General features: G+C 40.1%; 1 protein-coding gene across 5 annotated transcripts in view; it reads right to left on the reverse strand.

Moving 5' to 3' along the window:
- Positions 1 to 16,701, reverse strand: part of LOC147023246 (zinc finger homeobox protein 3-like) — a 585,945-nt gene that overhangs the window by 23,662 nt on the left and 545,582 nt on the right. For all 5 annotated transcript variants that reach the window (XM_085888473.1, XM_085888475.1, XM_085888472.1 and 2 more), the window contains one exon: positions 710 to 846. In XM_085888473.1, the coding sequence (XP_085744599.1) occupies positions 710 to 846 (137 nt within the window). The remainder of the gene's footprint in view (positions 1 to 709; positions 847 to 16,701) is intronic.

The raw sequence follows: 16,701 nt of genomic DNA on the forward strand, positions 1-16,701 counted from the left end.
CCAATAGTGTTTATCTAATGCGGATCAAAACTTAATCACAAGCGTTTAAATAACAACGTTGGCAAGGGAATGTTTAAAAGTGCATTTAAGGTCTTGAAGGAAGTATTGCATGGGTTATAATTGGTAGTTTATATTGGACGGTGAATATGGATGCATAAGGAGTGCTTGAATTCGCTCAAGAGGAGGCAGAAGAGGATAGGAATAGGGCAGTTTGCCGACATGCATTGAGAATCTTCGAGGATAGATGCAATTCTCTGGAGAAGTATGACAATATTGAATTTGTCTGGAGTTACAGATTCTTGAAGGAATCATTTCATTGGTTGCTGAATCTAGTGCAAGATGACCTGGATCAACCTACGATGAGGAACAATGCGCTGCATCTCCTCCAACAATTGTCCGTGGCACTGCGATTCTATGCAAGTGCATCATTTCAATTGGATGTTGGAGATATATGCGGTGTTTCACAGGCTAATCAGCTGTTTATCTCCCTTCATAAATTGCTATCTAGACTTGTGATTAGCTGTGTGCGTACAACGATGTTTTTGTCACCGTTTAGGATTAGGCGTGTATGAGCATGATGCTGGCTAAGCGCCTTTTGTAAATTTGGCCCTTAGTGTTTAGAAGTTGCAGAAGTGTTGAGGGCAATGTTTATTATGACAGTGTATATGGAAGTGGTTTGCAAGAACACTGCCATCATCAATAAACTCACTTGTTCATGGGCCGGCGTTTTGTCCTCAAGAGGTCGGGCTTTCTTGGCTGGGTTCGAGTCTTCTCCACTGACTAGCAGAGAGGTTCGTTTTGTGGCAGGGGACCTTCTTGTCTGCTCTTTATCCCCTCTTGCTTGGCCTGCAAGCACATAACACAGATAAACTTGAGAATCAGCAATGAGTCCTTAAGAATGGCAGCAATGGCACAATTCTGCAGGTCACTCTCACTGTGGGTAAAATGCATTTCAGCAGGAACCTGTAGATAACATGTCAGGATCTCCCTTCCATTTTCTTTGTGTGGAGGATTCATTCATTGTTCATTGCTCATCACTAGAGTATTCATTAAAACTAGGCGAAACCCCGTCACAGACGGAGCACAAAATTGGTCCTTCAGTATTAATATATAGATAGAAGATACAATGTTTCTTGTCAAATTCACATTCTGAGGTAATCAGCATGTGCAGAAGAGGGTTTTACATTGCAGAGGCTATTTTCGAGGAGTGGAATTACACCACTCAGCGGTGACGGTCTGTCAACGACAGACGTAATGACGTCACCGAATAACCGATGATGTCATGACGTCCTTACGCCTCTCAGTGATGACGTCACATGTCGCCATGCAAACAAATGTAAAACGAGAAGTGTTTATTCTGCTTCAGAGTTGAAGGTTGACTATTGCCACTATGTGCGATGCACTCTCACAGGTACGAAGTTTCTTTCAGTCCAGGTCACAGTACCAAGAAAAACGTGACGTGACCGCTCGGAGGAGCACAAAATTGGTCCTTCAGTCTTCATATATAGATAATTCTTTAATTTACTTATCAGCTATTTATGCCCTTAATGTATATCACAATAATGGTTATAATACAATAACAATGACAGCAATAACAAACACTATTATGTTTATAAAAGCAGGTGAAATATAATTGTAATGATGATGAGACATTAATAACGAGAAAGGCACTCAGTCGAGTGCATCTAGTGCCTATAGAAAGTCTCCACCCCGTTTCAAAATTTTCACCTTTTGTTGCCTTATAGACTGGAATTAAATTGCAATAAATCAGACTTTTTCCACCTTTATTTACACGTCGTAACCCACAACTTCCAAGTGAAAAACAAATTCTACAAATTTCAGAAAATTAAATCAAAATACAAAACTATATATCTTGGTTGGATAAGTGTCCACCTCCCTTACAACAGCAATTGTGCATTAGCTCAGATGTAACCAATCACCTTCAAAATCACACAGCAATTTAATTGGCCTCCACCTGTGTTAAATTTAAGTGATTCTGATTATTTCAGAATAAAATCAGCTGTTCTTGTAGATTTATTCTCCTTCAACTAATTGAACAGTACCTGGGCAGTGCATTTCAGAGCAATGATTCAAGCATGAGATAAAAGGAGCTTTCAAAAGACCTCTGGGATAAAGATGTGGAAAGGCACAGATCAGGGGATGGGTATAAAAAATGTTTTAAATGCCTTGAATATCCCTTGGAGCACAGTCAAGATAATTAATAAGAAGTGGAAGGCATATGTTACCACCAAGATCTTGCCAAGATCAGGCCGTCTCTCCAAACTGGATGACCAAGCAAGGAGGAGGCTGATCAGCGAGGCCACGAGGCCAATGGCAACTTTGAAAGAGCTACATGCCTTTATGGAAAAGATTGGTCACTGTGTGCATGAGACAACAATATCCCAAGCACTCCACAAGTCTGGCCTGCAAGGAAGGGTGGCAGGAAGTAAGCCATTACTCAAAAAGCCCACCTTGAGTCCCATTTGAGGTGTGCAAAAAACCACTCTGGAGATTGTGAAGCCATGTGGCAAAAAGTTTTGTGGTCTGATGAAACAAAGATGGAACTTTTTGGCCTAAATTAAAAACGCTACATTTCACACATACCCAACACAGCACATCACCCAAAGAACACCATCCCCACTGTGAAGCACGGTGGTGGCAGCATCATGTTATGGGGACATTTTTCATCAGCAGGGACTGGGGCACTTGTCAGGATAGAAGGGAAAATGGATGGAGCAAAATACAGAAAAATCCCAGAGGAAAACCCACTGCCCTCTACAAGAAAGCTGATATTTGGACGGAAGTTCACCTTTCAGCATGACAACGGCCTGAAGCACACAGCCAAAGCTACACTGGAGTGGCGAAGAAACAAAAAGGTAAATGTCCTTGAGTTGCCCAGTGAGAGCCCCGACCTAAATGCAATCGAAAATCTGAGGCATAATTTGAAGATTGATGTCCATCAAATCTCCCCACGCAACTTGACTGAGCTTGAACAGTTTTGTACAGAAGAATGGGCAGATATTTCCCAATTATGGTGTGCAAAGTTATTGGAGACCTATCCCGACAGATTCACAGCTGTAATTGCTGTCAAAGGTGCTTCCACCACTTGTTAACTCAGGGGGGTGGACACATCCAACCATTATATTCTCGTTTTGTATTTTTAATAAATTTTCTGAAATTTATAGAATTTGTTTTTCTCTTGGAAGTTGTGTGTTGTGATGAGTAAATAAAGGTGGAAAAGTTTGATTTAATGCACTTTAATTAGAGGCTAAGGCATCAAAAGGTGAAAATTTTGAAAGAGGGTGTAGACTTTCCATAGGCACTGTACCTCCGCCAGGCTGAACAGTTCACATTTTGTACGACACAAATTGTATCCCACTGATAGGCCGGATCTGGACCCAGACCTGAACCAAAATCCTCGTTCTTGTCACGCACCCAACCTGTACACCAAGTTTCATCCAAACCCGTCCACAACCTTTTGAAATATCATGCTATATATCGTTTTTGGACCGTTCCTGAGTAGTGAAGAATCACTTATAAATTAAATAATAATCGCACCTGGATCCGGATTCGGATCTACACTAAAATTGAATTGGGTTGTCCTTGTCACACCAAATCTGTCCACCAAGTTTTGTCCGAATCCATCCACCAAATTTTGTTCGAATCCATCAATAACCATTTGAGATATTGTGCTATATATCGTTTTTGGCCCTATCTCTCAATAGAGAAGAATCACTTTGGAAAGTTCTAGTTTCCGGATCTGGATTCGGATCTTCACCAAAATTAAACATGGCCGCCCTTGGCCGGTCACCGATATACAAAAAAAAAATTCAGAATGATTGCTTGAAAACTGTGGCTAAAATTGTGTGACAAACAGACAGACAGACAGACAAATAAAGAAATGTTAGACAACATACTTGGCAAAAAAATTGTTTTGCTAAGTAACAAACAGACAGACACGGAAGAAAACATAGCCTGCGTCCCTCTTCGGTGGCAGAGGAAATAATAAGAATGACAGAAATAAGTAGAGTGACGTCGACAGTGCACTATCGTAAATCGCCATACTTCCCACCAAAAGCACAGTTGAAAGATGGCAAAAAGTTCCACCAGGAATGTCCCAATATTAAATTTTGAGTTAATTTTTTTCTTCCTGTTTTGATTCCTGTGACCCTAAGTCACCACCCCCTGGGACTTGAACCAGGGGGTAAAATCAAAAAAATCGTTGCATATTTTTTAAAAACCTGGTGTTGGCTTAGCGGTGAGGGTGGTGGCTTGGGATCCTCGGGTTCTGAGTTCAAGCCCTGTTGGCTGCTGAATTAACACCAGGGGGTTTACTCAGCCTGTCATCCTTCTGAGGTCGGTGAAATGAGTACCAGTGTAGCAGGCAAAAAGGCTGCACACGAAGGGAAGGGGTATCAACGGATTAATTCAATCTGGTATTGGTGTGGTGCAGGCATGATGGGCTGAATGGCCTCCTCATGCACCTTAATTCCTTGTTAATCCTTGTTGCTTATATTTCATGCATCTCCCAATGTTGATTGCATATACAAAGTTGCATTTAGAAATGTTTTAAAATGCGCCCGTAATTGCATTTTTCGTTATTTGACCTTTTGATCCCATCTCAAGAGGCGGGGCCAAGAATGACATTGCTTTTACACCTTTTTGCTATGTGGTGATGATAACTACCAAGTTTGTTGAATTTGTGCCCAACCGTTATGTGTATGTGAATGAGAAGGAGATAGCATGATAGATGGATGGACGGATGTACAGAGACAGAGCCAATTACAATATCACTCCATTTTAAAAAAGCACAAGGATTATAATAATCATAATATTTTTTATAAATGGTAGGAACATGATGACAACGATATTGTGTCCACTAAAAAGGCTAAATGAAAGTTTCAGGCTGCTGGAAACCCTCACAGTCGATGACAACCATATTATGCATGTCCACGTAACATGGCTTATCATTGGGATGCTTGTTCAGGGATATTAATAGCAGTTGGGTGCCACAAAGATGAGGTTAGCAGAAGTTTAACCAAAAAAACAAATGCAAAATTTCAATTCCATACACACATATCCAAGGCCTTCAAAATCATGCAGTAGACACATGAAAGTGTACAATATCCAGCGTTACCTTACCAAACACCTCTCACTTGAAATATGCTCTCTGTGAATGGGAAATGCCAGAACACAAAGATGAACCTGGCACAAAATCCAATATCCACTATAGGAGCTTTATCGTTATGCCATTTATTCAAAGTGAATCCGACAGATTATTTGGACACTCCCTGTAAGAGTTTTGATTAGTTTTCACATCACAAAAGTGTAACCCCTTTCTGCAGTTTCTAGCACATCAAATGGTTGCAAAACTCAATTTATCCAAAAATATTATCTTGTGTCATGCTGACGAGCATGAAATTCAGCCCCCTCCCCCCCCCCGGCCTCCCTCTAAAGTTGTTCATAAATGGAAATTATTGCACAGGAAATTGAAGTCTAAACCTGGAGCCGTTTGTTCTGGCACATGTCTGCAGAGGGTTGGTAATTTTATATGGGCATCAAGGGCTTGGGTGAAAAAAATATCAAGTCTAAAGGGCCGTAAAGGCATACACACTTCAACTGTGATTTCAAATTAATTTGTTTAATTATTAAATTTACACCTGGCTTGATAAGCGTAAACACTTTTGGGCTTTTACTCTTTCTAGTCAATTCAAAAGAGAAGTCCGGTGGAAATATACTGTGACAGTGCTTTACTCCCATCTAAACTCTCCAAATCCAAAAGGAGCATGCTAAATGAAAAGGTGATTAGTTTGTGAAATTAGATTTTGGACAAAAAAACCCCAACAAAATTGAACAAACCTTTTCAATGCACCAGCTCAATGCCAAATTATCACTGCATCTGGCCCATGAAAATTCTCGTTGAAAAATTCCAAAGTCGCCCCAGGAATTTTTATTGCCGTTTTTCTTCCGTGCTGTTTATAATTACCACATGGCCAGCAAAACGTGCAAAACATTTGTTCCAAATCTGCATAGCTGTGCTCCCTTCTGAGATTAGAGGAATGTACGAGAGGCGAAGTGTAGATGATGGATTTTTAGGGAAACATGATCAAGAAGTGCAAAAGCTGTTTCCTGCATGAGATCTATGAAGATATGTGGAGGCAATTAAAGCTTGGGTGAATCAAATTGAAAAATAACAATGATTTACAAAGGACACACTGTTGTTTGTATCAGTAAAAATAAAGTGATAATTAGTGGTTACATTTATGAACTGAATACAGTCTACCCCTAAATTTTAGTCTCAATCAGTTTAGTTGTTATGCCTGTCTGTTTTCAACCCTTCATTGAAACCTTCTGTTTTGTGTTAGCCATCCAAGTCTTCAACATTGTAAAATGTTCTTCATATTATGTTAATGCCTAAATTTTTTGTTTGTGTTCTGGCCTGTTTGATTATAATCATAATTATCATTGTTTGATGATAATTTATCATTGTAAATGTCTTCATGCACCATTAAAAATTGCAAATTTAAAATATCATGTTCCTTTCACTCTTCTGTTTTTGCGACACTGTATCTCTGAAATTAGTCCCTCATATAAAATCACGTGACTCGTTACATGATCCTTGGTGTTATTAAAATGACCTAAAAGAGAAACAATTGTACTTGTTTTTATAACTGTATGAAGTTCACCTAAACAAAGCCATAATGAAATCCAATTAGCCCTTAACTTTTAATAGTCGTGCATTTAGTTATTTTTATTGATTATTTAAGTAAAAGCGGTATTTCTCCAAGATAGTTTCCCACTTGGGCTGTCTGCAGTGAGAATGCCAAGCGAATCTTTTGATCCCTTTGGGGTGGAAGTAATAGCAATCCTCAGCAGCACGCCTGTACCTGGTGACTCCTCATTAGACCTTTCTCAGGATAATGGTCTCCACAATGCATAAAAACAGTTGGAAGGCAGTATTATCAAGATTCTCATTGCCAATAGGCAAATTGGACTTCATTGGAGACTTGGTTATGTTTTGGTGGACTTGCTCTCCATGTCTGTGTGTCTTCGTCCGTCTTCGTCCATGTCTGTCTGTCTGTCTGTCTGTCTGTCTGTCTGTCTGTCTGTCTGTCTGTCTCTCTCTCTCTCTCTCTCTCTCTCTCTCTCTCTCTCTCTCTCTCTCTCTCTCTCTCTCTCTCTCTCTCTCTCTCTCTCTCTCTCTCTCTCTCTCTCTCTCTCTCTCTCTCTCTCTCTCTCTCTCTCTCTCTCTCTCTCTCTCTCTCTCTCTCTCTCTTTCTTTTTCTCTCTCTCTCTCTCTCTCTCTCTCTCTCTCTCTCTCTCTCTCTACGCTACAGTGAGACACCAGAATTCTTGTGGTAAATAAGAATATGAACTATTGAGGCTTCAAACACCTGTCATTAAGAGAATACTTTGTGGGTATTGGGGGAAGACCACACCCGATCTACAATGGCAGATATTTGGATTCGTAATGTCTCTAAGATTGCAGGTTGTCACAGTGCCATTCATTTCAAAAAGCCATAATCTTTAAAAGCTTACAATGTGTGCTAAAGTGATCGTAAGATATTCTCAGCTTTCAGCACAATTTCTAAGTACAACTGCTTTTTTCCCATTATTTTTATCCTGTAATCTGTATCAAAGACAAAGATATTTGAGCTTGACTTTTGTGTACCATTTTCTGAATCTGACATACACGAGACAGATTGTCTGGAATATCTGATCCAGAATCGGTGTTAAATCATGCTCAAATGCCATGCTGCCAGAACACTAAAATTTTACAAGTGCAACCACCCCCTCCCTCCCCCCCAAAAAAAAATCACATGTCTGAGGGAGGATACATTTGATAGGTTTAAGGAACAGGGCCTATTTAAGAAGCAGCTGATTACACTTTGGCCCAAGGCACATCAAGGGACGTAAGCTGCCCGACCGATCGCTGGCGGCTCCAAGATCAAGTGGAAGTCGGCATTTTGCTGTCGAGACGAGCTCCTCAATCTTCGAGATCACTGCAGACATTAACTTCGGTAATGAATTCCAATCATTCTGTCTGGCCCCACCCTGCCATTTTATTTCAATCAGCTATGAGGTGTAAAGCACAATGACATGGCACACATGAAGTGATCCATTCGTACTTTCCAAATGTTGGAATCAAGATCAAGAACAGATTTGGATTTGTTTTCCCCTCCCAGTTAATTAAGCTACATAATCCATCCGTCGACTTCAAACAAATAATTTCATCCAAATTACAATGCGAAATTTATCCAGTGCACAAAATGAAAAGACTACTGACCAATTACTTCCTTAAATTTTAAGAAATTCAATGCTGCATAATCCTATGGGAAACAGGTGAGAACTCACTAGAATCTATGCAACACCAATGCAATTCATGAATCAAGAGGAACGTCATAATTTTGCAGAAACATGCCAAGCCTGATCCAAATATGGTATCTCATGGCCAGAATAAGGCACAGCTTTCCCATTTGATGCAGGCATATCATCTAATGCAAAAGCAATATGTTAAAATTTTTTTGCTTTAACACTGTAAAAATCACACAAGCTGCAAACATAATGGCGAGAGGTCAGCTTTTTTGCCTTTGTTGAATGGAGTTTTCCATCATGCTGAGGAGAAGGCTGGAAATTAGGCTTTTTAATGAGACGTCACTGTAATAACCCGGAGGTCCTTTGTGTCAAATGCAATTTCTTATCAGACACAGCCAAGCGCCAGATTTTACAATTCCAATGGCTGTTCTCAGGCACTGTCCAATATGCTTTTCCAGAGCCAAAGCTGACAGCATCACAAATCACAAGCCTGCATGGTGTGCTGAAGAATATAAGCACAAAAAGGAAGTGAGCATACAATCAGATTAGAAATACAGTTGCTATTTTCAATATGAAAAAGGACAATGATGAACCAAAAAGCAGAGACATTTGAGCATTGTTAGCACACATTTAAATAAAAGTAATTATGGAACTGAAGTGAAATGTAACAAATTATGTAAAAACAAAATTTTTTTGCAAATTTTCCATCCTTTCAAAAGGTCATCACACATATTCATTCCTTCGATGCAGTTACCGACGAAATAAACTTCAGTTTGCTCTATTGCTATTTACTGGCTCTATTAAGATATTCTGAGAGTCACAATTGTTCGTATGATGTCCTATGTTGAAATGTAGGTGTATAAAACGGGAAGCTTAAGTCGAGAATATTGAAGGAAGAAGAAATCTTATTATTATTGACTATATTATAGAGAAGAAGATAATATTATCGAGAAGATCAAATATTATTAGTTCATGATTAATAAAGTAGACAATATTATTTATGACTTCACAATGTGAAATGCAATGAAAACCCATAGAACTGAAGTATTCACTTATTCAAAACGAAGGAGCCAATCTGATATATTTTAAGGTGTCCTCGATCCTTTGCTCCAACGAAGGGTTAACGCCAAAAAATGGCAGCTTCTTCTTCCTTCCCGCGACGGTAAGCATACCTCCATCAACGTTCTGTTGATTTCATTCATTGTTCAACCTGTCCACCGATGCAAATCTACACTCGTCTTCAAGAGCAAGACCAGCTCTTCATTCTACAATATGGGGGAGTGTGATTAATCCCATCTCACATTAAGCTTTCAAGCAGATGGAAGTGTCTGTGTGGTGAAAACCATTTGGATTACAGGACCTTGCGGCAGTTCACGGCGGTGCAGGTAGAATAACCTGGTGCCTGGGCAGTGATTATTTAGCAGGGAAGGTTTAAGACCGCTCATTTCACTGTAAAGAAGACTGACAGTCAGAAAATACGTGTCTATGAGTCGGCACTAACTGGCTTCACGTGTTCATTTTGTTACCTTTGCCACGGAAGGTGGACGGAAGTTATGTTTTCACACCTGTCTGTTTCAGTCTGTTTGTCTGCTTGTCTGTCTTTTTGTCTGTGAGCAGGGTATCTCAAAAAGTTATGGAGGGATTCCGACGAAATTTGGTGGACAGGTTGGGTGTGTGTGTGATAAGGATGAATCGATTCGATTTTGGTGAAGATCTGAATCCGGATCCGATTGGAGAATTTTTTTCATTTTTCAGGCGATTATTTTTTTCACCATTGAGAGATGGGGCAAAAAGGATGTATAGCACAACATCTCAAAAGGTTGTGGTCAGATTATGGTGAAACATGGTGAATGACTTCTCTACTTTATATCAGTTTCCATTATCCCCATGCTTTTTGAAAAAAACACCGGTGGATATTGTAATTTGGCTCTGTCTGTCTGTCTGCCAGTCCGTCACACCATCTCCTCCTAAACGGTTGTGCAATCATTCACCAAACTTGGTAGCTATGATCACCACATGGCAGGAAGGTGCAAGAGCAATGCCATTCTTGGCCCCACCCTTTGAGATGGGGTCAAAAGGTCAAATACCAAAAAATGCAATTACGGGAACATTTTTAAACATTTTCTAATTGAACTTTGCATATGCAAATCAACATTGGGAGACGAAGAAATATGTAACTATGCTTTGGATTTGACATACCTCAGGGGGGTGGAGACTGAGGACACAAAGGTCAAAACTCAATCTTTTTTTAACTTGTATTTGATATTGGGTCATTCCTGGTGGAAATTTTTGCCACATTTCAACTATGCTTTCGGTGAGAAGCGTGGGGATTTGCGATGGCGTGCCATCGACTTTGCTCTCGTTTTAAGTATTATCTTTTTTTCCCACAATTTTATTTATTTAATTGCCATTTTGTTGTTACATTACTATTTGTATTTCATTTTTCTTATTTGCATCACTTTTCAAAGTCGCTTCAGTTTATTTCTGTAAACTTTTGTCACGTCTTGATTTTTCCAGATTATTTTCACTTTTCACCCAGTCTCAGTCCTCTTGACAGTCAACCCCTGAACCGAGAACCTCGATGTATTTTTTATCAGTCATTCTCACCTCCATGTCCTCATTGACTCCTGATCCTGCTCTGACCAACCCACCTCTGACTCATTTCCACTCTATATCAACCCTCGCTCCTATAATGAAGGGTCAATATCCACCCTCGCTCCCAGTGCCGGATTTATGGTCGTGGAGGCCCCGGGGCATACATGGGTGGTGGTGGCCCTTTCTGCCATGAACGATGCAGTAGAGCAGTGGTTTTCAACCTTTTTCACTAATGGCACCCTAAACTCTCATATCTTATTCTGTGGCACCTCCTCCCCCCCCCCTCTTGAATTTTCTATTTGAATCGTTGCCTTAAGAACACTGCAGGCTCTATGAGTTAAATTATTGGAAAAAATACATAATTTCAGAAATATTTTTGAGGGCTTTCATTACCACCACTGGACAGGATCGCATCCGGAAAAAGAAATATGACCTCCACATTACCTTCACAACAACAACTACACCACCATGAACAGGATGGCATCCAGAAAAAAAATATGACCTCAACATTACTTTCACAACCACAACACGATCGCTTCAGGGAAAGAAGTTGTTCGAGGCCTGAGGCCCATACTTGCTACGACCTCAAGGCCCGTGACCGCTATCGACTGCAACCTTTCGATATATATTTGATGATCCTTGTTTTACACTGAAGAGAAAACTGAAATTGAAGACATAACGGCTGTGAATATTGGATAACGCTTCTGCTGATGGCTTGGGCCGACATGGCTTGGCATAATCATGGATGAGCCCTGGGTAGTGGAGGTCCCGGTTGCCCTTCGGTAAATCTGGCCCTGCTCGCTCTGATATATTTTCCTCTGATGAAGGGTTACTGCCTGAAACATCAGCTTCTACTTGCTTCCACTGCTGTTAGCGTACTTCAATTACCATCCTGTTGATTTCATCCATCGTTTCATATATTCATGCTGTGTGCATTTTGGGAAAATAAATAGATTTTTCAAAGTTACAATGCCAACATGTGTTTATTCAGGTCAGAGGTGATCAAACTCATTATGTGCAGATACGTGCTTGCTCACGTGTGTGAGAGTGTGAGTGAGTGAGTGAGTGAGTGAGTGAGTGAGTGAGTGAGTGAGTGAGTGAGTGAGAGAGAGAGAGAGAGAGAGAGAGAGAGAGAGAGAGAGAGAGAGAGAGAGAGAGAGAGAGAGAGAGAGAGAGAGAGAGAGAGAGAGAGAGAGAGAGAGAGATATCAGTTGTTATCTCCATATGTAGGTTTCAGAAGGTCGATCGGAGCCTCTCCAAGTTTCGAAGTATCTAGATCTACGTGCGTGCGTGTGTGAAAACACACACACTTGTCTGTTTTTTATTTTTCATATGCTGTGGAATAATATGGTAACATAATTATATTATCCTTTGCCTTATTCTGTGGGATATAATATTGCAACTGCATTTTGTTGTAGTACTATAATGGGTTCTTCTTCTTTTGAAAAAACGTGATCACTTAATTTGCTTCATTTCAACTTTATGACTGTGTCATAAAACGATTTTCATCACTGAGAGAAAAAAGAAACAGAGCAGCCTTGTTCTCAGATTTAAAAAAAATGAGGAGACAAAGAAGAAGTGGTACTGATGCTGCAAACTAGAGAGTTCATAAAACAACTTACCCCAGGAAGTATTGATAAAAAGGAAAAGGGAAGGGTCTTTTCAACATTTGCTTTGCATTTCTGAACATAATATATGTATTTATTTCCTACAAGCCATGATTTTGTCTCAATTCGATATTGAACCCCAATGGTGAGAGAGTGAGAAGCGAATATGATTGGTCGAGATGGCGTACAATGGCGTAATATTTTGTCCAACAACTGCTAAGTCAACTGGAGGTTTTTGGAATTGACAAGAAGGTGATATGTTTGACATTGTTAAAGTATAGAATTCAATTCTCATAAAACTAGAAAGTATCTCAAAAAGCAAAGCCTGTCCGCATTCGCTTTGAACTGGAACTAAACTTGACGATAACGACAGTTAAAAAAAAAAATTGTACATTTTACTCATTGTGTTCTCCACAATCCCATAATAAAAGTTTGTTGACGATTTGATGACAAAAGCTCAATTGGTAAAAATGTTATGGCCTGGACATACACACTGAATCTCAATGGTGAACAAGGATTTTGATGAAAACATTTATGGTTGGTCTACTCCATCACCGATGACATCATCTTTACAATGCTTTATTCCACATTGGGAGTAGAATGCGATGTGCCAAGTTTCAAATTTTTTCGATCGGTGGTTTTAGAGATACGTTTTCTAAAATATTTTTTTTGCGTTGAATCCAAGATGGCTGCCATACTACGTGACATATGACGTCACAAATAAAAAAATATTCTCCATGGGGCTGGGGGAGGGGATCGCTCCTACCCTGAACATTTTGTTTCAATCAGACAAGTGGTTGCTGAGAAAAAAAAAACAGTGAGTTAAATAAGTAATAGAGCAAAAAAAGGCCAAAAAAAAGGTCAAAGGTCTTGAAGGGCACTCGATGGAGCGCATACCTCCGCCACATAATGCCTGATCCATGAAAAGATATCGGGCCCAATACATTTTTGAAATATCATGCTATACAGTACTATATCATTTTTGGCCATTTCTCCATGGTGAAGAATCACTTTGAAAATTAAATAATTCTCGCATCCAGATCCGGATTTGGATCTTTATCAAAATCAAACCAATTTGTGCTTGCCACACACCCAACCTGTCTATCAAGTTCCATCCAAATCTGTCCACAACTTTTTGAGATATCATGCTATATATTAGTTTCGCCCTATTTCTCAATGGTGAAGAATCACTTTTAAAAATTGTTGTTGTCGGATCCGGATCGGGATCTTCACCACAATCAAATCAGTTCATCCTTGTCACACACCAAACCTGTCCACGAAATTTCATCCGGATCCATTTTATCACAACTTTTTGAGATATCCTGCACACAAACAAGCAGTCAAATTGACAGAAAGGGGTGAAAACATAACCTCCTTCACCTTCGGTGGCGGAGGTAAGAATAACAACTAGACAGTCCACTTTATAACTGTGGGCAGTTATTACCGGGTTCCAAGCTGCCCCACATTGATACAACCCTGCTTTGATACAACCCACTTTGTCTTCAGAGTATTTTAGGTCTTAAGGGTCTTTGGGGTCTTTGAGGTCTTTATGGGTGTTGGTGATCTTAAGGGTCTTGGGAATCTTAAAGGGTCTTCAAAGTTTTAAGGGGTCTCAGCAGTCTAAAGGATCAAAAGGTATATTCAAATATTACGTAATTAATAGACTACATGATTAATAGAAAGGATGCCACCGATTTCATAAATAATGTAATTAATAGAAGTATGGTCACATGGCTGGAGAAGATAAAATTGTAAGGTTTCTTCTTCTTCTTCTTCAATCATTTAAAAAAAATTCTGGCTGCCCGACCGTGTGACAGATCACATTGGAATTTTAAACATGTACTGTATTCCGCTTTATCAAATAGAACATACTTGTTAAGTTTGACTTCAATAGCTTAAGCAGTTTCAGAGAAATAATTATTTCTTTATTTTCCTTTCATCCAACATGGCTGCCAGACCATGTGGCGGATGATTTATTTTAAAACACCCTTGTATCACCAAGGCTTACAGAACATGTGTCTGAAGTTTCCCCTCGATCTGTCCAGCTGTTCTGGAGAAGAAATTTTGTCAAAGGTTTGTTCTTCAAAAAAAATCATAACTGCCAGATCATGTGACCTTTGAGATTTTAATTTACATCCTATATTCCCCAATGCCAGATCATGTGCATGAAGTTTCGGATAAATGGCTGAAGCCATTCTGGAGAAGAAGATTTTTAAAGGTTACTAGACGACCCGTGAACCCGTTGTGACAGCGGTTGATGAAAAAAATCATTTCAAGAAAAAAAAAAAGATAGCTTTAGCGAACTATACCGCTGAGGTTGTTTGCATTGATCAAGTTCTCCCGGGGAGTACTTGACTGAATGGGGAATTAATTTTTTTATAATTTTTTTTCTTTGCCCGATTTGAATGACACTTGATACTGCACACCGCAAGAGAATGGTGAGTAAGGTGGCCCTAAAATTTTGGCCAATTTAGGGCCCAAAATTGAATCAATTCATCCTTGTCGCACTCCAAGGATGAATGAGAGAGTGAGAAGTTTCGTGTAAATCCATCCATGACCTCCATCCATAACCTTTTGAGATATTGTGCTGTATGTCATTTTTGGCCCTATTTCTCAATGGTGAAGAATCACTTGTGAGATTCTCAGATCCGGATCCGGATTCGGATGTTCACCAAAATTAAGCGTTGCTCTCCTTGGCCGGTCAACTACATACAAAAAAAACTTTCAAAACGATTGCTTGAAAACTGTGGCCAAAAATTGTGTGACAAACAGACAAACAGACAAACGCTACACACCAACATACTTGGCAAAAACATTTTCACCAATAAATAATCTATACAGTATATATGATAAGGATGCCTGTTCATCCGTCCATTAGCTGTTATGTTGATTGCCTGTGTGAGTCTCGGTGCAATGTGATTGGCTCCTGGCAAGATCATCGCAAAGACTTATTAAAAGTTGTTATTCAAAATCTGATTCCATATTTTGTGATCCAAACTTGTGGACAAATAATTATGTCAAAATCTCGAGTGAAATAGGATAAAAATGAGGAAAAAGCGATTTCTTTCGAACCCGATATAATTAAATAATACGCTTGCAGGAGGTGAGGCAAAATGGTTCCAAAATGCATTTTTTCACTCTTAAAGATAATTATTGTACGTCTGATTTTATTTTACACCGTCCAGGGACACCAGCAGTGATATTTTTGGATTCGGATTCTACTTCTATTGCACGTACATTTTGAATGCATAACTACAACGTGGAATCACAGTTTGTTTATTAGCAGTGCGTCACAATACAACCTCTGACAGGATGACCTCAAGGTACTCACTTCGAAGCTGTCTCGCTTGGGTTTGAATCTCGACCCAGTTTTCATGTCACCCTGGTGTTTCACAGGCAGGGTGAATCATCAATGTGTGTGTTGTCCCTTCTAATTAAACTGGGTGTCCTGTCTTCCAACATTAGTTTATGGATGTTAAGATCTCCACAATGTGCTTCACGAAGAGTGGGTGAGTTATCGCCGGCACCATGACCAAATTACAAATTCCTACCCAAAGTATTGTTGGGAAGGCAATGACAAACCACCCAGTCTGAGTGGGGAGGAGAGAGAGGAGGGGAGTGGGGGAGGGAGAAGGGGAGAAGGGGGAGGGAGGAGGGGAGAGGGGAGAGACAGGGGAGTGGGAGAGAGAGAGAGAGACAGAGACAGAGACAGAGACAGAGACAGAGACAGAGAGAGAGAGAGAGAGAGAGAGAGAGAGAGAGAGAGAGAGAGAGAGAGAGAGAGAGAGAGAGAGAGAGAGAGAGAGAGTGGGGTAGGAAAGGGAAGAGAAAGAGGGGAAGAGAGAGGGAAGGGAGAGATAGATAGATAGATAGATAGATAGATAGATAGATAGATAGATAGATAGAGAGAGAGAGAGAGAGAGAGAGAGAGAGAGAGAGAGAGAGAGAGAGAGAGAGAGAGAGAGAGAGAGAGAGAGAGAGAGAGAGAGAGAGAGAGAGAGAGAGAGAGAGAGAGAGAGAGAGAGAGAGAGAGAGAGAGAGAGAGAGAGAGAGAGAGAGAGAGAGAGAGAGAGAGAGAGAGAGAGAGAGAGAGAGAGAGAGAGAGAGAGAGAGAGAGAGAGAGAGAGAGAGAGAGAGAGAGAGAGAGAGAGAGAGAGAGAGAGAGAGAGAGAGAGAGAGAGAG

The sequence above is a fragment of the Eptatretus burgeri genome, chromosome 7 (genome assembly GCF_056783735.1).
Source record: "Eptatretus burgeri isolate ZD-2024b chromosome 7, Ebu_testis_v1, whole genome shotgun sequence".
In the NCBI taxonomy this organism is placed as follows: Eukaryota; Metazoa; Chordata; class Myxini; order Myxiniformes; family Myxinidae; genus Eptatretus; species Eptatretus burgeri.